Genomic DNA, 24,473 nt, shown 5'->3' on the forward strand with positions numbered 1-24,473 from the left:
TCGTCCTCATCATATAAATGAGGAAACTGGGGCACAGAGAGGTTAAGTAACTTGCCCAAGATCACACAACCAGTAAATGGTGGAGTACTGCTTGGCTGTTGTATTGTTCCTAGCTGTCCCCACCCAGAGGTAACTGTTTTTAATAATCAAAGGGACTAAGTGAACAAAGGGTGATGCCTACTACAACAGAAGCCCCAGTGTTCACCTCAGGCTGCCACCGCCAACACTCCCAGCCACCCTCTTCTTTAAGAGCCCTCTGAAAGTTTTCTTCCCCCGAGAATTCCAGACTTGAAGATATGCTTCCTTTTGAATCACCATAGAAAGCAGTCTGGCTGCCTCAGTGTTTTTTTTAACCTTAAAAATAAAATGGTTATGCAGCCTTAAGTATTTAAACATTTAAATCTGGGGCTGCTGTGCTTAAGACTGCTTAAAATCTTGGTGAAATCACTCCAGCCTGGGTTACACTAATTGACCTGAGACTTGCACCTGTCCCTCCCACCAGGGTTCCTCCCACCCACACATTCTTGTCTGCTACGAGTCATCTTTTCCCCTCAAAACCAGAGGCTTCTGTTGGTGCAAAAGCCTCTTTCTTTCCAGAATCCTTGCCACAGGGATCCACATCCTGACTGAGTTTTGCATTCATCCATTTATCATCTCTTTAAAGTGTTGTTTGAAACCATTTCTCCCTTTTGTTCAAGTCTAGTGCTCTATGAGGCTTCAGTTTCTGTCCTACACACAGATTTGAGTCGCCTTGCACTGTATGCTAAATGCTGGATTTCCAGAGATAAAGTGAAGACAAGCTCTAGCCTGGAGATGCTCACCATCTATTTTCCTCTGCTGGGCCTGCCATGGAAGAACTGAGATGAAGGGAATGGAAGAAGCTGTGGCAGTGGAGCAGCGCTCGCTTCAAACGCACCTGCCTTTACAGCGCATGCTCTGATTGTGCATGAAGTCAGGGCATGTGCTAGAACTAGACTTGCAAGAGCTTATGTTTTCTTTTCATTTGGATATTACTTTGTTTGGTCTTTTCCTGGTTTGGGGGCCAGGGAATAGAAACTGATAGACAAGCACATATCATTTGGGCACGGCAGGTGATGGCGGGTTATCCCAGGCCCTGCACTATTTGGGGATGCTGGCCAGAGCTATGTGGTGGCTCCAGGTGACGGTGATGGGGAGGAGATCCTTACTGATCTTGTGCTGGGCACATAGAGGTGTGTCCTATAAATGGTAGCTAAAAGAATAAAATAAAGGTAGGTGCCACTCTTTTTTTTTTTTTTTTTTTTGCGGTACGCGGGCCTCTCACTGTTGTGGCCTCTCCCGTTGCGGAGCACAGGCTCCGGACGCGCAGGCTCAGCGGCCATGGCTCACGGGCCCAGCCGCTCCGCGGCATGTGGGATTCTCCCGGACTGGGGCACGAACCCGTGTCCCCTGCATCGGCAGGCGGACTCTCAACCACTGCGCCACCAGGGAAGCCCGGTGCCACTCTTTATTGTTAAAAATAAAGAGGCCTCAGGCACTTTCTCAGATGGACTGACTAGTTGCTAAGACCAAGGTGGCTTTGGAAGAGTATCAGCTGGTGCAACTCAACAAGTGTGTGTGCGTGTGTGTGCATACGTGCACATGTGCCACACACACACACACGCATGTGTATTTATTACACATCAAGTAACACTCATCACTTACAGTATTCTGCTGATCCTTCCTAGGCACTGCACCCAGAGCAGCCCCTTCAGCTGCTCCACCCAAAATGGTGTGTCCATTGGCAAACCGTAACGCATACTGACTCCTAATGACCCATGATTTTATCGATCATGTTAGTTTCTTTTTTTTTGCATTATGTGGGCCTCTCCCTGCTGTGGTCTCTCCCGTTGCAGAGCACAGGCTCCGGATGCGCAGGTTCAGCGGCCATGGCTCACGGGCCCAGCCACTCCGCGGCATGTGGGATCCTCCCGTACCGGGGCACGAACCCATGTCCCCTGCATCGGCAGGCGGACTCTCAACCACTGCGCCACCAGGGAAGCCCGATCGTGTTAGTTTTTGCCAATTTTGTAAAAATTGTACAAAAGACGCTAGACTTATTGTTAATTATTTACACAGTTTCTTGTTGCCCTCTACCTACTCATGGTCCTGGTAACCTGTGTCATTCTTTGCTTTGAGCCGCCTGAGGTCTGAGGCCGGGGGAGAAGCTTGGGGCACTTACCACGGTGCAGCAGAGGGGCCAGAACCACCAGAGGAGAGCCAGGGCCAGAAGCAGGAACAGGATCAGCAGGGCGATCGCCAGGATGGAGCCATCGGACTGCGGGGCCGAGAGAGAGGGCGGTCAGCAGTGGGGCCGGCTGTGCGCGCAACCAGCATGTGAGCTTGGGGGGCAAGGCAATACCTGTGGTCTCTCCCTCCCCGCACTCCCATCCCCAGTATGCAGATTTAAGTCCCAGAGAAGAGCACAGTTTGCCAAGTAAACTGTGCTGCCCAACATTCTGGGCAACACACTCTATGTAGTCAGTTCTCATGAGAAGTGGGTTTGTCTTTTCAGGGAGGCCCCATTCTTCTCTTGGAACAACAGCCTGAAGGACCAATCCTGCAGGAGACAGAGCAGATGGCTGCCTTTGCAGCTGGGCACTGAGATGGCCTACCACCGCCATCTGCCTCCGGACCATCACCCTGTGCCCGGTGACAGCCTCCCACTCCCTGGAACTGCTGTTCCCGCCACCCCTTGGGCTGGACTTGGGACAATTCTCAACTCAGCCTGCTTGCCTGAGCCCGTGTCTCGTAGGTGCGTGTAAGAGAGTCACGAGGCAAAGTCTAGAGCCCACTGATGGGATGTGATAAAGGGCAGAGGGATTCCAGGGAGTAGAGGGTGAGGCAGCTTCTGCTGACCCTGGGAGGGGAGGGGTGTGGTGACTGAGTCAACGCTGCTCTCGGGTCCAATGAAGCAGGCGCCCAAGACAAATCATGCCCACTTCCAAACATGCCTAGGCCAGCCCCCTAGACAGACAGTTGCCGTGGGCTGACATGATGATTAACTTTCATCAACAGAGATCCCACTCCCTCGGTGTCAGTATTCTGGGGCTGCTGGTTCAAGGGAGCAGATTTAAGTCCCCGCCACCACCCCTTCTTCCCAGCTACCGGGAGTGCAAGTGGGTACAACCTTTGGAGCTGGGGGCGAGGGGCAAGTTGTCACAGGTATTAATTGTCATAGGTACCCCTTCTGAATATAGCTGGCAATATAGCTCCCCCCCCAAATCAGATATGTTTGCACAGATGCTGATGATAAAGGAAAGCAACCTAAATGTTTAACAATTAAGGAATAGTTAATAATACATGGTAGAACCACCAATTACTCTGTAGACATTATATTTACACATAATATTTAAATGACCTGAGAGAACAGCCCTGATATAATGAGTGGACTTACGTTTGCCAAGAGGGAGAGAGAGACTGAGGGCTATTTACTCAAACAGTAATGGTGATTTTGCTGGTAGTGGATTTATGGTAATTAAAAAAAAATCTGTCTTTGCCTTTCTTTTTCTTTGTTGAACATTGCACAATGAGAAAGTAAACTCTTGAAGTTGTATTTTAAAAATCTGCACTTGAGGCTCCTCCCTATGGTATCAGGGCTCACGTGGCCCTGGGGTTCTCACCCAGGATCAGTGGACCTATGGGGTACACAGATGGGCTCAAGTGGATGGGAGGTGTGACCCTCCCGAAACAACACTCATGACCTTCAGAGCATGTGTCTTCAGGGGAGACTGTTCACAGCATGATCAGACTTTCAAAGCTGCCCTCTCCCCAACCATTTACAGAGGGGGAGTTGGATGGCCCGTCCGAGGCTACACAGCAGGTTAATGGCAGAGCTGGGGCGTGACTCACCCCTACTCTGAGTGCTCAGTGGGGGCTACTGGAAGCTGTTTAAAGGCAGCTTTTACTCCCTGGAATGTCTTTGACCCAAAAGCCAGGGAACTAAACACTCAGATCCCACCAAGCCAAGGCTTGGGAATGCCAGATTGTCCCCGAGGGAGCTGCACCTCACAAGTGCAGGTGCAGGGCTGGGCAGTGGGTGGGGAGAGGGCACAGCAGCCAGAGGACGCTCTTGGACCCACAACGTTTATGCAATGAGCTACGGCAGACGGATGCTCTCCTTGAAGATACAAAGAAATCCCGTGTGTTCTCCAAACTTACTGTTAGTCAAGGACAGCCCCCTTGATCTTTCAGTCTCTACGTTCCATGCCCATAAAATGGAGATACTGAACCTCACCTGCCTCATTGCATTGATGTGAGGGGAAAATGAGCTGTAAGATGTAAGCAGACATGGCTGGACAAGTGGGACGGAAGCTATCAGGTCAGACGCTGAGCTGTAACTCATCCTCCCTTTGTTTCCTCGTGGCCAGCAAACATGGTGGCCATTTCAGATCATAAGTCTGTTTGCCGTCGGAATAATAAGTGGTTTGGTTACTGCAAGGCTTATAAAACAGTGGTCTTTCAGTATAAGGTTATAATTTAGTAAAGACTACAGACTGCATTTATTCCCATTATATGCAATCTCCCCTCTCCTGATTTTACTTTCACTCTAGAGAGAGGAACTGAAGCAGAAAAGCTGATATATTGTGGGGAAAATTATTTTAATTCCTTCTGGAAAAAGAAGGAATTTTCCTGTGAAGTGGGGAGGGTGGAGGACCGGGACCACAAGGGGAGAGGGAAGGCTTCAGCTCCTGAAGGAGATTTCCTGGATTCAGACAAAGCTTCATCCGGCCCGTCTCTGACCAGGCTTGGTCTGCCTGGTCCCAGCCCTCCCTTCCGTAGTAAAGGAGGACAGCGTGGGGCTCAGCAGGGGCAAGGTGCAGTGGGGACGCTGGGGGAGTGGAAACGCAGTGGGGCAGACGCTTCTGGAGGGACTGACCCTTGCTCTGGATGCAGCCCCCAGTAAAGCCCCCCAACGCACTGCCTGGTTTTCAAGATCTTCCAGCACCGTTATATACAAACACCCAGTGTAAAAGGGTCACCGTCAGACAAGAGGCATGAATCTCTGATGAACTTAGACATGAAGCTAATGTCCTACAAGTAGGTAACATGTGCATGCAACCTCGGAGGAGGTTCGTTCATGGATTCATTCAGCAAACGTTTACTGAGGGTCCGTCCGGTGCCCACGGAGCAGACCTCAGCGGTAAGGATGGATCACACAGAACCAAGGTGCTCATGGTCTGATGAGGAATATGTATCAACCGTTACCCACACTCAGGGGCCTGTGTGTTGTTATTCAACAGCTGTACACGCAGCACCTTTAATTAATTTATTTTTGGATAGTTTTTATTTTATTTAAAAAATTAAAAAAAATTTTAATACAACTTTAAAGGTTACTTTCCATTTGCAGTTATAACAAATGGTGAGCTCTATTCCCCGTGTTGTACAGTACATCCTTGAGTCTATCTTACACCCAACAGTTTGAACCTCTCGCCCCCCCAACCCCTCGGTTGCCCCTCCCCAACCTCCCGCCCGCCACTGGTAACCACTAGTTTGTTCTCTATATCTGTGAGTTTCACGCAGCACCTTTTATGTGCCAGGCAGTGAAAAAACCAAACAGTCTCTTGAGTCTTAAAGCTTACATTCTGGTGCAATAGTAGTAATGATAGTGATGATAATAATACTTGTTATCAGTATAGCTCGTATTTATTGAACACTTACTATGTGCCAGGGACTGTCCTTTCTAAATATGTACTAACATGCTTTCCATGTGTTAGTTCACTTAATATTAACAACCTTATGAATTCAATAATATTGTTTTTTTCCTATCTTACAGAAAAATACTGAGGCAAGGACAGAAGAAGCAACTTGCCCAAGGTCACAGGGAGAAACCAGAATTTAAAACTGGGCCATTTGGTAAGACATGAAAGCAACCTAAAGGTCCACTGACAGATGAATGGATAAAGCAGATATGGTACATATATACAATGGAATACTACTCAGCCATAATAAAGAATGAAATAATGACATTTGCAGCAACATGGATGGACCTAGAGATTATCATACTAAACGAAGTAAGTCAGATGGAGAAAGACAAATACCATATGATATCACTTATATGTGGAATCTAAAATATGGCACAAATGAACCTATCTATGAAACAGAAACAGACTCACAGACAGAGAACAGACTTGTGGTTGCCAAGGGGGAGGGAGGGATGGATTGGTAGTTTAGGATTAGCAGATGCAAACTATTATATAGAGAATGGATAAACAATAAGGTACTACGGTATAGCACAGGGAACTATAGCCAATATCCTGTGATAAACCATAAATGGAGAAGAATATGAAAAGGAATGTATATATGTGTATAACTGAATCACTTTGCTGTACAGCAGAAATTAACATTGTAAATCAACTATATTTCAATAAACTAAATTTTTAACAGAGTTGGGCCATTTGGTTCCACAGCCTACAAGTTCAACCAGCAGGTTACTGCCCTCAGCAAGCACTAAGAACTAAGTGTCTGGAACTAGCACTGAGGAGGTGACACTGGATTCTCGCCCTCAGGGCGAAGGAGAGCTTGGCATTCCTGCACAGAAAGCAAACACAAAGTGCATGGTGTAGGGGTGAAGGAGGCAGGGTCCCCACTGTTGGAGCCCAAGCTGAGGGGCATGGCTTCTATCTTGAGCCTGAGTGGCTTCAACCTGGGGAGACTGTGATCGGACTTGTTTCTTGGGAAGTAAATGCTTTCAGTGCATAGAGTATGGACCTGAGGGGAAGACTGGAGGTCGAAGGCCCAGGTGGAAGGCTCCTGCAGTCCCTCCCAGTCTTTTAGGATGACATTTTACAGGGTCACTCCTTCTGAAACTCTTGCATTGTCATGGATGTCTTTGTACTAATTTTACTAACGATACCGACTGTTATTGTGTGCTATCTGCATTCCCGGCGCTAGGCAAAGTGCTACCTATGCATGAGCTCATTTAATTAAACGAGCCTTGTTAAAGCAGTCTTGTTGCAGGAACTGTTATCCCCTTTTTGAATAAGGAACAAGGAGACTCAGCGAAGGTATGTAACTTACCCAGACCCTTCCTGTACCACTTACGGACATAGTTATATGCCCTCAATTTTAATGTTGCAAAACTGGGAATTGAACCTTCACAGTCTGATTTTAGAACCTTGTGCCCTTCCACTTCATCATTACACTCTAATGCCAGATTTATAAAAAATTCGCTTAAGAAATATCTATACTTGAAAGACTAAACATAAGGCAGCTGCATGAGAGACTGAGACCGTGTTTGTAATCGCTCCATCTGATGGAAGGAAGTTCATCCACACGGCTCCGGGTGGATCAGAGAGTCACATAGTGCAAGTGTATTTCAGAGTGAAGTCCGAAAGGGATGGAGGCCACAGCAGGGCCTGGTTGCCCCTTATGATCTTGAATTGGAATTTCTATCAATTACCTTGTGAAGAGGAATTGACAATCATGTAAGCATGGCTCTGTGTTACCTGTTGAATGAATATGAGTATGTAGTAGAAATACATACACATCTGCCCTGTTTAGTATCTGCTTCATTCGTGAAATTAGTTCAGCTACTCTAAATGAATCCTTTTGCATTTTCATCTAGTCCCAAGATGAAAAGCCCCTTTGGGTGCTAAGACTCTGCCATGGGCCGGGAGGCATGTGGAATGTTCCACAGCCCACACCATGTAGCCTGGTGGCCCAGAACCTGGCTCTGTCCTCCTGCACTGGTGCAAACCGCCTTGGCTCCTTGGGCTTTGGCCTCCAACCTACCCTCCTGTGTCCCAGCTCACTGTCTGCTGGCGCACTCTGTGTTACGCGCTGCCTGCTCCCCAAAGCTTCTTCCTGGATCGGAGCTCAGGAGGGTCATGGGCTGACCACTGCTCTCAGCCTGACTCAGGACAAGCGTGTGGACTCGGCCTCTGCTCCTCCCTTCACCAGGGCACAGGGTGGTAGGACTGAAAAGACCCCTGGGCCCACACGGCCTCCACCATGGGGCTGAGCAGGGCCATTTGGGTCAGGGCCTAAATGCGCCTGCCCAGGCTCTGTCTTGGATGGCTGAATGGCAGGAGGCGAGGTGGCTTCCTCACCACGCAGAAGTTCCGAACCAGCCAGCCTCCAGGCTTGGAAGCGGATGCATCCTCCAGGCTCTCTGACGCCGGGGAGGGGAGCCTGAGTGGGGCCTTGCCTGGACTTGACTTTCTGACAAGAAGCGAGAGCAGGAGCTGACCTGCCCAGCAAACTCTGCTCCTGTCCTTGCTGGGCAGCCTCTGCATGGAATTCTCTGGAAGCTTTGAAAGAGATTTCAGAAGGGAAGGCAGCAGCAGATAAATAACCAAAGATTGCCTCCTGCCACTGTTATCTTCCCAACAGCCTAGATACCAACACAAGTTAATTTCTTATTTTCTTTAAAAAGGAAAAATAAAGTTTAATAAATCAACATGGCCCTTTGGTTTAAAATATTTTCAGCAGGAGGTGGGGGGCTTTGGGGTGTGACTAGAGATGAAAGGAAGCGGTGCTAAGGAGGTACATCTTCCAGTTAGGGGAGGGGACATCCATTTTCTTCAATAAGTAGTAGTTTTATGCCTTTTTCCCTATGAACGCTGAGGTGTAAGATGTCACAGAGGCCTGCGGTGGAGCACGCAGACACAGAATATTAAACACGAGGGCAGATGCTCAGGCTGCTCCTTCCTCTGGTCATTCCTTGTTAGGATAAATTTCCCTGAAGGCTGCCTGGCTTGCAAGGCAAATCCCTGCATCATGGCTTTTTATATATATTTTTAAATTTTTATGTGTTTATGGCTGTGTTGCATCTTCGTTTCTGTGCGAGGTCTTTCTCTAGTTGTGGCAAGTGGGGGCCACTCTTCATCGCGGTGCGCAGGCCTCTCACGATCACTGCCTCTCTTGTTGTGGAGCACAGGCTCCAGACGCGCAGGCTCAGTAGTTGTGGCTCACGGGCCCAGTTGCTCCGCGGCATGTGGGATCTTCCCAGACCGGGGCTCGAACCCGTGTCCTCTGCATCGGCAGGTGGACTCTCAACCACTGCGCCACCAGGGAAGCCCCCATCATGGGTTTTTAAAATGACTTTGTCCCCGGCTCACCAAACGAGGGCATCTTTTAAGATGAGGAAGCATTGTTTTCAAGAGAATAGATTTGGAAACTTGAATAATGAAAGCATCTCTCACATGGTAGGTTTCTAGTAATTTTGGATTTCTGACTCACGGCAGGGGGGCGAGGGATCTTGTGTGACAGGAGAGAGGGAGGCCTATGGGCAACAGAGCATCAGGCATCGCCGTTCCTTCCTGTCTTGTTTTTTTTTATGGTGGATTTTTTTTTTTTTTTTGGCTCTGAACATTTTATCTTTAAAAAAACAGAAAGAAAAGGGGAAAAAAAAACTGTCCCCACAAGGGGGAAGGCCCCCAGTGGGCCCCTGCCTGTTGTTCCCCCTGGCTTCTGTATAGGCCTTAGCTGCTTGCCGGCCAGGGTAAAGGGAGGAGGGTCAAACTGAGAGGAATGATGGGATACTGGGGGAAGCTCAACTTAAAGAAACTTGGTGGAATCCCCCATCTCCAAGCTGGGTTTGAACTGGGATTCTTCCTTGTCGTTCAGGCATGGGGTTATTATGTAGCCAATGAAGTGTCTTCAGTTCTGCCTGGAAAACTGTCTCAGTTAAGGAGGGAGCATCCTTCCCCACTCCTGTGTATCCTTCCACGTTGAAGGCACTGTGTGTAAAACTCCAGGCCTTTCTTCCCCTTTACTCATTCAGTAAACGAGGCCTGAGCACAGCGCACATGGGCCTCTGCTCTCCCCTTCCTATCTGGGGAGCGTGCTGCCCACCGAGAGAGAGCAGAGGCTGTCTTCTTCTGCTCCATGCAGGCTGGTTTTGTGCGGGGCCTGATGCTTGTGCGATTTGGGGAGGCCTCTTTAAGAAAAAGAACATAAAAATACAAATGCAAAATAATAAGCACCCCTCCCAGGACCTTAGGAGGCCTAGAAGGGACCCATTCAAATGAGCATCCCTGAGACTTAAACTTCATCAGCGTTCCCGTAACTCTGCCCCTGGCTGTGAGTCTTCCCTAGACAGGCCCCATGCCCGCGACGAGGTTGGCAAAGCTGTTGAATCCTGGGCTTCAGTTTCCAGCCCATTTGCTGCCACACTCAGCCTTAGTCTCCAGTCCGCAACAACAAAGGCAATACTGAGGTTTTCATATATGGTTTGAGGGTCTCATTTCTATTTTTTCACATGCTTTTTTGCCCCCAGGACAGGGATCCCTCCAATATCTCTTATTTTAACTTCCCCCAGGATGGACCCTGGTAATTGTAACACTTACATTTTGAAAACAGTGTACAGGAATTATTAACAGAGGGTTAAGGAGAGCCCTCCCTGATGGGTGGTGGGTTTGCTGCAGTTCTAGGATCTAGGCTAGGTTTTGTGGATTCTGAAAATCACCACTGAGTTACTAAAGGTACTCAGATTCTTTCACATGGTTAGATGAGGCCGTCTTTTAAACATTTAACCTGAAGAATGAATTAGCAGGTTTATTCTGCCACATTGAAGGGCTATTAGCCAAACTCTGCCAAAAATATGACAGGAAAACAGCTGTTGATCCATTAGATATTTTTAAAAGCTGGCAAGGTTGTTTCCCTGGTTTCAGTTGGTAAATGATGATGCCACAGGGCACTCCAGGACGCGACGAGGAGACTTTGCTATGACGTGAGGCTACCCAGTGGTCCCTCTTCCTCTCCTCCCTCCATCCACAGCCCTGTCCCTATTTCTCTGGTATTGAGTGAGAATGTCTTTGAGGCACTGTTGAAAAGCACTCAAGGCAAAGAGGCCCTTCCACTACGGGCAGTTCTGGTCCATGATCTTGTGATCTCATGGCAACTTGCTTGTTCTAAATACCCAAGAGGCCATCTGGGTGAGAGGGGGATGTGCAGACAGAGATTAAGGGACCAAGGACATGCTGACATTTCCTGCTCAGATGGGAGAACCTGTGAGCAGGCAGAGGACTATCAGCTCCTCCGAGGGAGGCTGGAAGGCTCTGTACCCCCTGCTGCACCCGTCACGCTCCACCCCAGGCAGCTTTGCTCCCACTTGGGAGGTGTCACATTCCAGTGCTCTGAAGTGGAATTTCGAACCATCCTCAGCAGCTGGTATGAGCTCTGTTTCCTGCCCAGACAAAGCTGGCAGAGTACAGGCAAGTTTTCTTTCGAAAGATGAAATTTAAGTCATTTTATTGCTGCTGAGAAGTTCTGGATGGGCAAGCCCAGAGACCAAAATTCTCTCCCAGAGCTTATATATTCTGACTGTTATTTCTGGAAGTAACTTTAGCCATTATCTAACTTCTCCACCCATCCCACCCTGCATTTTATTGGAATTCTATTGCCCTGGCATCTGCGGCAGTGCTCTCCTCAGCTTCCTTCCTCCTATCTCTGATTATTCCTTGCCCGCCTCCCCATGGGCTTTTCCTTGTATGCAGTCCCTTAAATGTCAGCATGCCACATGGATCCATTTTTTTAAGAAAGGTATATACTTTTTTTTTTTTTCTTTGCGATACGCGGGCGTCTCAGTGTTGTGGCCTCTCCCGTTGCAGAGCGCAGGCTCCGGACGCGCAGGCTCAGCGGCCATGGCTCACGGGCCCAGCCGCTCCGCGGCATGTGGAATCTTCCCGGACCGGGGCACGAACCCGTGTCCCCTGCATCGGCAGGCGGACTCTCAACCACTGAGCCACCAGGGAAGCCCAAGAAAGGTATATACTTTTTATTGTGCCTGAAGTGTCTACTTTTTATTTCACTTTAAAAAATTATGGTAGGGCTTCCCTGGTGGCGCCTGCCGATGCAGGGGACACGGGTTCGTGCCCCGGTCTGGGGAGATTCCACATGCCGCGGAGCGGCTGGGCCCGTGAGCCATGGCCGCTGAGCCTGCGCGTCCGGAGCCTGCGCTCTGCAACGGGAGAGGCCACAACACTGAGACGCCCGCGTACCGCAAAGAAAAAAAAAATTATGGTAAAATATATATACACATAACATTTGCCATTTTAACCGTTTGTAGTATACAATTCGGTGGCATTCAATACGCTAACCATGTTGTATGACCCATGGATTCATTCTTGGTCTCTTGCTGTTTTTCTTTCTAAAACTCTTTCTAAAACTTTCTAAACATGGGCTGTCTCATTTCCTTTCATAGTTTAAACTCTCATCTAGATATTGATGACTCAACTCTTTATCTCTAGACTAGATCTCTCCTTATGCTTCAGGGTCATAGTCAGGGTCATTCCACTGTCTGGTAGGTCCTACTGACACTGCAAACTCAACAGTTCCAACTGAGCTCCCTGTTTTCCCCTTCGAACCTGTTCGTTCTCTTCCCCTTATTCAATGGTACTACCCATCAATCCAAGTGCGAAATCTGGAAGTCCATCTCAGTTTTCTTTTTCTCCCTCTCTCTCCTACCTGAGGTCACACCCTCCTATCAGCACATCTGCTCCTTTGACCACCTAAGGACTTCTTGAATCTGCCCTTGTCTACTCCTTCTCCAATACTTGATTAGGCTTAGAATCTTACTACTTTTTTTTTCTGGCCAGCTGTAGTTATCGCTTCACTGGTTCCTCCACCACCATCCTTGTCAGTCAAATTCCATCCTCTACCACTGCATCTAGAGTCATCGACCTAAAATGTTATTATGACAGCTCTGCCCACCCATGAACTCTTCAACACCTCTTCACTGTCCAGAGTTCTTAATACTGGAGACTTTGATGAAAGTGATACACCCTTTCCTCGGAAAAGTACACATTCACATTTGTACACAAGCTCACTAATTTTGATTATAATTTTGGAGGTGGGGGTGGTCCATCAAATCCCCAGAACCCATTTATGGATCCCTCAGTCCAAGAGTCCTTGGCTCAAGGCCCTTCACAACTAAGCCTCTCTTTTCTCCAACCTCCTTTCTCACCACCTCCTTCCTTACATTTTGTGCTTTGACAAAACTCAACCACGTGTAGTTCCCTGTATACACCTCACTGCTCTCTCATGTTCTTCTCCCTGAAACACCCTTTCTTCCTTTCATTGCTTGGGCAACTGTTTTTCATCTTTCAAGTCTTAGCTCAGGCTCCACCCGGTGCATTTATACCTTACATATTTATTGAACACCTACTATGTGCCAGGCCCTCTACAAGCACTGGCGTAAAGATGGACACGGTCTTTCTAATCATACACCTTGTAGTTGAGTGGGGAATACAGACAAGTAAATGCTACCACTGAACTCTGAGTTTGGGCTCTCATTTTATCTTATATCTCTATCTTACCGTCTCCTGTATATTATAGATATTATATCATTATGTGCCTTTCATTGAACTCTAAGCCCCTGGAGGACATATATATGACTTTACTCATCTTTGTGACTTTGAGATGTAATACAATGTTTCAAACACAAAAGGACTTGTTCCTCAAGTATTTATTAGACTGAGGGAAATGACGGTTTGGCAGATTAATGCCTTCCACCGCTTGTGGGGGGCAGAAATGGCACAGGCACCAACGTTGCCCCAGGCTGCTCACCACCCCCTCCATGGTCCCGTCACTGGAAACAGCTCGCCAGCCTTGCTGCAAAGAGCCTGAGCTTTGCAGTAAATTTTGCTTTTGTTTTTTAACATGTTTATTGGAGTATAATTGCTTTACAATGGTGTGTTAGTTTCTGCTGTATAACAAAGTGAATCAGCTATACGTATACATATATCCCCATATCTCCTCCCTCTTGCGTCTCCCTCCCACCCTCCCTATCCCACCCCTCTAGGTGGTCACAAAGCACCGAGCTGATTTCCCTGTGCTATGTGGCTGCTTCCCACTAGCTATCTATTTTACATTTGGTAGTGTATATATGTCCATGCCACCCTCTCACTTCGTCCCAGCTTACCCTTCCCCCTCCCCGTGTCCTCGAGTCCATTCTCTAGTAGGTCTGCGTCTTTATTCCCGTCCTGCCCCTAGGTTCTTCAGAACCTTTTTTTTTTTTTTTAGATTCCATATATACGTGTTAGCCTACGGTATTTGTTTTTCTCTTTCTGACTTACTTCACTCTCTGTGACAGACTCTAGGTCCATCCACCTCACTACAAATAACTGAATTTCTGGACTCAGTAAAATTTAAATTTAAGTCCTAATTCTTCCACTAATTGATATGTGGGCTTTAGGCAACTTATGCAACCTCTCTCTTAAACTTCCTTTTCTCAACATATATGAAATTGAGATAACTCCTACTTCCCAGGATTGATTTGCTGTTACATAGGATAAAGTATGTACAGATCCTGGCACAGGCCTCCTTCAATAACTGTGACTTTCCTTTCCATTCTTCCCTTGTTTCTATGCCCAAGCCATGTTCCTGGTGATGTGCCCAGACTTGGCTCAGGTAAATAAATTTGATTCCTGTGAACAACCTCTTGCAACTGTGACTGAGCTATGCTGTTGGTGGGTGGTCCGAGGTTACATATTTGGGAAGCCACAGGCCCTCAGGTTGCCATCACAATGTCAAGGAAAGGGAAATCCAAGTGAGTTTTCCAATGGTAAATTTAATAGCTTCCATTAAAGTTGATCAAACATTAATGGGGGTAAAACGTAATCAAATATGATGATTTATTCTTACTACCTGAGAGGTAATCTGGGCTAGAAATGGCAATAAAAGTGATAGGCACTGAAGATACTGGATTCCTTAACCCTCGAAGTAGGCAGTATAGAAAACATATTAGGTGAGAATTACCTAAGCCCTTGTGGAACTCTTTTTCAAAAGCAGGGCTATAAAGTAATGAGGCTGTCCATGTAGTGAATATAGTAGCACTCCCACACCCAAATGAATCTAATTCCCTCCCAACTGGTGGCTTCGGATGCTGGAGACTCTCCAATGATTCAACCAGTGCTCAAAGGAATTCTGAAACATCTCCCTTGGAAGTGTTTGTCAAACTAATTTATAGGCCGCCAAAAGTAAATCTGATATCTTCTAAGTCATGCTTTGTTTTTTATCAGTGAGGTTCCCAGCTTGATAACCCACCATTCACCACACCTGGTTCCCACAACGTTTGGAGTTGTTTTGATATCAAATGATGATGATGTTTCCCTAATTCCCCGACAGAGGCTATTCAAATACTGTGCCTTCAGAGTCACGGCAATTTCACAGCAGGAGTGCAGGAGGTAGCTGAAATTTTGACAGCGTTCTTAAGTATACAGCTTTCCAAGGTAAATATTTTGAAGGAGCAGTAATAATTTGGATGTGTCAATTCTAGTTTGCTATACATCTTATTACGTTTTGCCTTATAAAAATAATACCAGAAGGACTTAGATAAGCCATCATTAGTACGCAGTGAAGGGGAAGATTGATGCCACACGCCTATACACTCAAGCTTTGAGGTCCTTATCATGGCAGGACACTCTGTATCAAGATTCTCCAGCATCCTCTTGTCACCCTGACCCAGTAGAGACATTTCAAGTCACTCGCAATGGTGAGGGTCATAATAAGTAGGCCTTGGATTCATTCAGCACTTTTCTTTCCATAAAATGCATAGAGCTTGTTAATCAAAACCAGTTTTTAGAGAATAATGCAGACAAGATGTAACTCATAAGTATTCAGAATGCCTTAGTTCCTGTGAGTGGGCTGTTGAAATAGGATTACAGAGAAAGTTACTTAGTAATGTTCAAATGCTATGACATTGGAAGCGAAAGACTAATTTCTCTCTTTCATTTTTTGTTCCATTAGCTACAGGGACTTGTCTACTTGCCTTTAATGTAACTATTTATTTAATGCATATGCTCAATTGGTCTTATTGATCATATATCAGTCAGCATCATTATTATCTATTATCTGTAAGCAGGCATTCCTTCTCTATACTGTTAGCTGTTGCTTTAGATTATGAACTTGGAAAGGTGGAAGCCATGTTTATGATTGGGTGGCACTGTCCAGAGATAGATGCTTACTATTGGTGACCGTGATGATCTAGTCCTTAAAACAATGTCTCTAAACTGCATAATAGGGTATTGCGAAACCAAAAAATCATTTTCTACTGAGTTTCTGACACACGCTCATCAGTAGGGACACAGAAAGATGAACAAAGTCAGCCTACAATCCTAGAAGTTGTTAACACTGTCCAGTTAGAAAGTCAGGACTGATTCACAGAGTTTGCTCAGAGAGCAGCACGCATTATGTGCAGTTAATCTCTAAATGATACCATAAACCACAGTGCTGGAGCTTAGAGCAGAGGGAGTGCAGGGGCCTTGCCAAGATCAGTGAGGCGACCTGGGGCAGGTCCAGGCAGCACTTGGCAGGCCTTGTAGCCATGGTGAAATTTGGGTAGGTGGAGAGGAGAGGGCCTTCCAGGAGAAAAGTGAAATGTGATCAAAGGCACAGAGTAAGGATGAACATAACTTTATTTAGAGTGAGGAATTATGAAACACAAATCCTGGCTTATCATCAAATATTTGAATCTGTTAGGGATCTAAAATTTGCATTCACGAATTTTAAGGCCAGCAGCCGAAGGTCAACCGAGGTTGCCGGATTGGACTCTGTCATGAACAGCCTTTGTGAGATATTTATTTCGGTGAGTCTGCACCCTTTACATACAATCTTTAAAGCCTTAAGCTTTTAAGCTACCTCTTCTAAGTCCATGAATTTGGGCCATGCAGATAAAATAAAATTGCCTTAGCTGTACTTTTCATGCTTCCCTGGCCTGCAAATGAAGCAGTTTTCCCGATACTGGATGGTATGTAAAAGAAACCCAGGAATATTTTAGTTGCCAATTATTCAAGTGCTTTTTAATTTTTTAAATAAATGAAACAAAATATTAAGCCCACTGCTTTGGGCACTGGCTAAACTAACATCTGTTCTAGCAACCACAGTTACAACAAAGGAACGCTAGTTATGTACTGCTTGTGGCACAGACACTTATTTTGGGGAGCTGTAAATTAAATCACTGACCTTTGAATTTCCTTGCTGCCCTAATGAACAGGTGAGAAGTTGGCTGCTTTGCAAAAGGAATGGCGCTCATATACCCTGGTGGGACCTTGTCACTGTGTAGGGAGCAGAGGAAAGAGTTTGTCTGCTCTTTGGGAGTGCAAACAATGTCAATCACATCCCCAATAATATCCTGATCAGAAGATATGTGTAAGGACCCGGAGAGAGCTTGTGATCTGGTGCACTGTGACTGTAATCTCCCAACCAGGACAGTGTGGCCTGGGTTTGGTTGCTGTCTCCTCCAGTTCTGTGATAGCCTAGTTCACTGATTTTTGCCAAATTTGGATCGTTTAAAGAGCTGGCATTATTTTAGGGTTGGCAGACAGAAGATGCTCTCAGGCTTTCTCTGCGATTCGGTCGTATTTCCCAAATTATCAATCTGTCCTCCCTCTCTTCCTGCCTTAGCACCTCCACCCTTTTCTCTTTCTCTCCACACGCACACACTTTTGGACCCTCTTTAAACTGTGCACGTCTTCCTGCAATTGTGCCTCGCACGACTGGATTTGTGAATCCAGAACGCTCAACCCAAAAGACTCAACCCTTTGGAATAGCCCCCAATGACCCAAGAGCAGGCATAAATGCACATACTGGTCATTTTCACTAAAGTTCGTACACTGAGGGCGTGTACTTTCTCTCAGGTTCTTATTCAGAGACTGGGGATTCTTATTTTGTATTCAAAGAAGCTTGGTTGTTTGATATCTGAGCATCCAGTCTAACAAGCTTGTGTTTTGTAACTGCTGAGTTTGGTCCTTTGTATTTATCTTGGTTATGGATTAGTATTTGGGTTTAACTTTTATTTCTAAAAATAAATATTACCATCTTATTATGTGCTTATCTCAGAGTTTCCTGAAGCACAGATTCAGAAAAATCCTTTTTATCCCCTCATTTACTCTCAAAACAAGGATATTTCAAACTTAGGGCAAATATCCTTTAAAATGCTTTGAGATAAAAGTATTGAAAGCCAATTCCTCAAATATCCAAGAAAAACAAATCAGCTCAATCCTCCAAAACATATTTGAAAAGGTTTTTATGCATACAAGCGTTATCAAAATAGAGGTGCTGCCAAACTCTTTTTATTTCAGTTCATAAACAGCATGACATCTGAGTTTGGCATTCTGATGTGCCTGTGGTCTTTTGCCCTTTCTAATGACCGTACAAGAAACCACAGGTCATCTTGTTAATAATAATAAAAAAAATATTGGATATCGTAAAAAAAGGCCTCGAATTATGTACGGCTCTGCTGAGACTAGCTAATAAATAGATGAGAATGATTTGTGACTAGTGTATCAATTGCCTGTAAATGAGAGGGTGTATTTGAGGTTATTTGAACACAAATGGTTCTTGGGAGGAGCTTTTAGTTCACTTTGGTCTGAAACATAATCTCATTTGTGTTGGGGGGGGTGTTGGCTAGTTTGAACTGCAGTCTCCAGTGTCACCAACGAGAGGCTCTCATATTTATTTTCAAAATATAAAAGCCAAACTCATTTGTTACACTGTATAGGACTGCTAATGTTTTCCTTACTCTTTCACTAGCTTACTTTTAGTTCTAGAGTTTCAGACTCTCAGCGTTGGAAGGAGCCTGAAAGCTTTTCCAGTCCAATGGCCTATCGGATGCATGAATGGCCTTTATGTAATTATGCCAGCTTGTCTAGTTGCCTGGACTTGAATACAACTTGAATACAACAGGAAGCTCATTCCCACCTGTTTGTAGCATCCAATTAGAAGGACCTTTTAAAAAACTGAAACACAAACTGTCTAACGGCCTATTCTACTCCTTAGCTCTGTATAGATGTTGTATTTTCATGTTTATTATTATTAGTTTATTTTTAGTGTATATTTATTACTTTATATTATTTATTTTTGTTTAGATCTGTGTAGATGTTGTATTTTATTGTGTAATAAAAGCAGATGCACCTCAGGACAGCCCTTCAAAGAAAAATGGCCATGAAGTCTTTCTTCATGTCTTCAGCCTAAACAGTCTCAATTCTATTATTCTATCTGATCTACCATATTTGGTAAACTTTTTTCACATATTCAGTTTTTCAAGGTTTTCCTTTGAAGTGTCCTTACTATTTAATATAATACTTGAAAGGAGATTTTGCCTTCACCAAGTTGCAAGGTTCCATCACTTCCTTAAGTCGCAGATACCATACTTCTGTTAAGTCAACCAGAAGTCAGAGTCTCTTTGGAAACCGTGTCACCGCACTGATTCTTAGAGAGCCTATAACATCAGTGCAAGGAGACTAAAATTGGGTATCTACTGTGTACGAGGACCTCTGCCAGCTATTTAAGGGCTGGGATTTTTGCCACATTGATCTGATCCCAAAGTCTTCGAAAAACATTGCTTTGTGCTTCCTTTGAATGGCTTCCCATAGCCTAGGTTCCATTTTCTGTCATTCAAACTCTCTGCAAGGTCAGTCTCCTATTTCGCCACCAATCCAGTCTGCCCTTATTCTTCCGGGTTAAGAATCCTTCACCGTCTGTGAAGAGACGGTGGTTGAATGAGGAAGGAGAGAGATGGGTGTGGGAGTGAGTTGGACAGGAAGTAGAATGATGTTAGGGTGAAGAAATCTACGGGGAATGTCAGGGTGTGGGCCCTGGTCCTGCCCTTCCACTGGTTGTTTGGAAGGGACTTGTCTTCTCCAAGGGCTGTTTCCTGTAATTGAGAAACAGTTTGGGGAGGGTCTTGTTGGGGGAAAGACAGAGTTTTTGTCTTAAGGGACAGAGTTTTTGGGCTGAGTAAACTATGAGCTGCCTACATGTTATCCTTGAATTTCTAAAATGATTTGTCCAGCTCCCTTTTGCAGGAAGAGGTGAATGCCTTCTTAGGGTAACTGAGAAGTAACCCACTAAGCCCGTTAAGTGGGCTCTCCCCAAAGTCTGTAGTGCTTGTGTCAATTTACTTATGCACAGGCCTGGGTGGAGGCTCACGAGTCTTTGGAATAGACGAAGAATTTCTGGGTGCCCTGTGACATTTGCCTTTTGCACCCCCAAATATATATATTTACCTCTTGGAGTATGTATTCTGCCTTGGTAACTACGTTGTAGGCTTCTGGAGGCCAAGCACAGGCTGTTCTTTTTTGAGTTCCCTATCACTTTGCCCACAGTACTTTTTCAATACACGTTAGTCCTGATCTTTGGCCCCATTTACCACCAGCAACTGCTTCTCTACGCTTCTTTCCTTAATGAAGAGGCCCACATGCTTATAGCTGCTGGTATGAATTAGCTACTCCAAAGATAGCTACCTATTTTGATTGCTGGACTATTTTGTTTACCTTGGAAAAGAAATAGAAGAAAAAAGTCTTCTCTGATCTTTACTTTTTCTGAAGAGGGAGCAATAATTTTTTATTATGTTGGAAGGCGAGATTGCCACTCAGCACAGGCTGCTGGATTCATTCCCTACTAGGCTGGGGAAATTCAAGAAATTTTGGCAAGGGCAGTCATGCCAACTGTTTGTTTACCTAGATACTTATATGCCTATAAACCTAGGCTGGATTTGCATTTTCCTAAGTAACTTCAAAGCAATTAGTAACAGAAGTGAACTGACTTACAAAATGGACGCCCAGGAAGTCGCCTAGAACAGAACTCTGTAGACAGTGTTGGAAGGTGGTCCCTGCCCTCTGTCCGAAGCCTATTCCAGGGTGAACTCAGGGCACGCCAGTGTTCCCTATGTCACAGCTTTTCTCTAGTTATCTAGGTTCTTTTTTTGAAGATGAAAGATGTTTATTTCCTGAATGAGGAGATGCTGGAATTCAACATCAAAACTGCATCCTGTATTATATTTAAATTAAATATTAAAGCAGCTCCAAAATATGGCAGCTAAGGAAGGCTTTCCAACTGGTCCCAATTGTTTTGTCTCTACTTTCTCTCCTAATACCCCACCCCAACCAATCACAGCCCCACTGGCCCCAAACATGCCTTTACCCAGGCCATACCCTGAGTAAATCCCTACTCTTTCTTCCTGGCCCAGTTCACTTATTATCTCTCTTGTGAATCCTTCTTTGATTCCCCAGACACTCCGCTTCCTGGTATCACTAGGCGTTGTTTGTTTCTCGATTAAAGAACTTATCATATTAAATTGCAAATCCTTGGAGTACTTGTCTGTTTCTCATGTATTATATCTTTGTGTTCCTTGGACTTAGCAAACGTAGTTACTTCGAGTCCATATCAGTCTCTGCGGTTCTGCTTGCCTTCCAGCCTTGTGCTATAGACTCTCATGGGCCAGAGCCTGTCCTGAATCTTGATCCAGTTGAGTGGGCTATTTCTAGATCCCCTTCTCCAGGTCTGCTCTTGTGGAGTTAGCGCCGCTCTAAAGAGGCCTTTGACTTTTGCCCTGCCTGGTTCACTGGTTGTGGTCTCTCATCTGGTAGATTTGGTCCTCTTAATTCAGGCTCAAGCTCCCCGTGCTCCTTGGATATGCACATTGGATTGCTGGTCATCCTCTCTGGAGGCCTACCCTCCAACCAGCTGGGTGCCCCTATTCTAATCCTACCTCATTCTGGCTCCCTTCCTCTCCTACCAGCAGGTACAATCATGGGCTCAGTGTGACCCTTGATTGAGTCCATTCATTCACTCATTCAGTCACCAGCTATCTACTGAGTAATGACTATGTTCAGGCATTATGCCAGGTGCTGGGTTGCAATAGTGAATGAGACAGTCTGTTTTTCCTCTAGGAGTATATGGGCTACACTGTGCATGAGAGAGAATGACTCTTTTTTTTATTTTTAAAATAAAAAAAATTATTTTTTTAATTAAAGTAATTTTAAATTGAAGTATAGTTGATTTACAATTTTGTGGAAGTTTTAGGTGTACAGCACAGTGATTCAGTTTATATATATATATATATATATATATACACACACATATGTATGTGTATATATATACATTCCTTTTCACAGTCTTTTCCCTTATAGGTCATTACAACATCTTGAGTTTAGTTCCCTGTGCTACAGTAGGTCCTTGTTGGTTATCTATTTTTTTTTTTTTTTCCTGTGGTACGCGGGCCTCTCACTGCCGTGGCCTCTCCCGCCGCGGAGCACAGGCTCTGGACGCGCAGGCCCAGCGGCCACGGCTCACGGGCCCAGCCGCTCCGCGGCATGTGGGATCTTCCCGGACCGGGGCATGAACCCGTGTCCCCTGCATCGGCAGGCGGACTCCCAACCACTGCACCACCAGGGAAGCCCCTCTTTTTTTTCTTTAAATATTGTGATTCTCCACCCTGGAAACCAACACAAATCGAATCCTAATCATATTTAATAGGGAGAAGCATCAGCTGGGCCTCACTGTTACACACCAGGTGATCAAGGGTGTGGAGTGTACCTCCTAGGAGAGTAGTTGCCAACCTGAGAAATGGCCCCCAATTAGAAGGCACCAGAAATTGATACAAAATGGGAGGAAAGGAAGAAAACAATCATGGTTCCTGGGAAGGACCATGGACAGACTAGGCTCATAGCCATATCTAGACCTTGCTCACGTTGGTTTCTCTTTAGGGGAGGGCCCCTTCCCACTTCTTACCTGTTCTTATCATTTTTCAAATCACCTGTTGGGTTTTATGGCCTCCATGAAGCCCTTGTGACTCTTTCTGGATTCACCCCTTCTTCTCCTCTCTGAAATCCCATAGCATTTATACACCTGGCTTCCACAATCTTGGTCTTTGTTACATACTCTTTTATGTGCTTGTTGGACTCATTTCCCAAGCTGGATTTTAAGCTCCTTAGGGACAGCGACTTGTAAAATGTAAATGGAGCACTGGAGACACAGGAGGAGTTTGAGAAATACTTGTTGAATGATTCTCTGATTTTTGTACACCTTGGGTGGGAAATTATAGAATTTTAAGGTACTTATCCAGAAGAAGACAACCTTTCATGAAAAGTTCCTTAAGGTCCTAAATTTACTTGCTTTGTTCTCAAAAGGACAAACTTCTTTTTTTCTGTTTCCCTTAGAGCAGCACCATATTAGTGACTTTCTCAACCTATTGCTAGAGTTGGAGAAGAAAAAGGAGTCCAGTGAAGACTCTAGAGGTGGGAAGTGTTTAATATGCCGGAAAGAGAGGGCTTTGGATGTTTGACCATTTTCTATAGTCATGGAGCTCAACAAAGTTTACCATTAGTATAGGAATCTTTTAGCTCTTGGATGGAAAAATCTCTTTCCTGTAAAACTTCATGGAATTTCTGCTCCTGGCAGAGGCAACAGTTATTCATTGCAGATCTTGGACACGGTTGTCCAAATGGGCACCAAATAAAGCAAGAAAAAAAGAGGCGCAATTACATATTTTAAAATTATTTTTGGTTCCAGGTGATGGACTGGGCAGGCTGAGACTGGTACTGACAAGTCTAACCCTTTACTCAGACCCAGGGGATAGTTTTTGATCTAAAAACCTTGTCCTCCAAACAGGCTGCCCAGGAAACAAAGGCAAGTCCAAGACCTTACTTCATATTCTGGATTACCACACACTCCACCTGCATCTCTATTTTGCCCAGTGATGGCTTTAGTCTTTTTAATTTGAGCTTCTGTGTAGGACCTGTTGGAGATTGGGATTGAATATTTGAATATAGGTCCTCTTCTCTGGATGGTTTTGGCTTGTCTGCCCCCTTTCAATCACCTGGGCTTGGTCGAGTGACAAACATGTACTCATAGGAATACATCTTGGGTCAGAAAAATCCTTTTGTTCTAAGGGACTCTGAAGTGAGAAGCGGACTCTCACTTCAGTCAGAGGTCAGTAATTTTGACTAAGCTTCCACTATAATAACAATTAACATTTATTGAGCACTTACTACTGGTCAGGCCTTCCGCCAAGCACTCTACATAATCATTTCATTTAATACTCACAATACTGCTAAGACATGTAAATTATTACTTTTCTAATTTTACAGATTAGGAAATCGAGGCACCTAGGAGCTAAATAACTCCGTCTAAGTTGCAAAACTGGTCGACAGCAAAACTGATCTCCCAAATCCCCCTCTGCCTCAAATCTCCCCTTTCAGTCTTCTTCCTGTCAACTGAGGGCAACTCCATCCTTTCAATTACTTAGGCCAAAGCCCTTGGGGTCATTTTTAAAAAAATTTTTTTATTAAAGTATAGTTGATTTACAATGTTGTGTTAGTTTCTGGTGTACAGCACAGTGATTCAGTATCATATCTATCTATCTATCTATCTTCTTTTTCATATTCTTTTCCATTATGATTTATTATAGGATATTGAATTTAGTTCCCTGCACTATACAGTAGGACCTTGTTATTTATCTGTTTTATATACAGTAGTTTGTATCTGCTAATCCCAAACTCCTAATTTACCCCTCCCACACCCTTTCCCCTTTGGTAACCATAAATTTGTTTTCTATGTCTGTGAGTCTGTTTCTGTTTTGTAAGTAAATTCATTTGTACCAGATTTTAGATTCCACATATAAGTGATATCATATGGTATCTGTCTTTTTCTTTCTGACTTCCTTCACTTAGTATGATAATCTCTAGGTCCATCCATGTTGCTGCAAATGGTATTACTTCATTCTTTTT

The 24,473-nt window shown here is 45.0% G+C and overlaps 1 protein-coding gene across 1 annotated transcript in view; it reads right to left on the reverse strand.

Annotated features, from left to right (window-relative positions):
• ANTXR1 (ANTXR cell adhesion molecule 1) overlaps positions 1-24,473 on the reverse strand; it is a 243,865-nt gene that overhangs the window by 100,490 nt on the left and 118,902 nt on the right. The window contains exon 13 of the mRNA XM_030877432.2: positions 2,201-2,296. Within this exon, the coding sequence (XP_030733292.1) occupies positions 2,201-2,296 (96 nt within the window). The remainder of the gene's footprint in view (positions 1-2,200; positions 2,297-24,473) is intronic.

This window comes from Globicephala melas, chromosome 12 (assembly GCF_963455315.2).
Source record: "Globicephala melas chromosome 12, mGloMel1.2, whole genome shotgun sequence".
NCBI lineage: Eukaryota > Metazoa > Chordata > Mammalia > Artiodactyla > Delphinidae > Globicephala > Globicephala melas.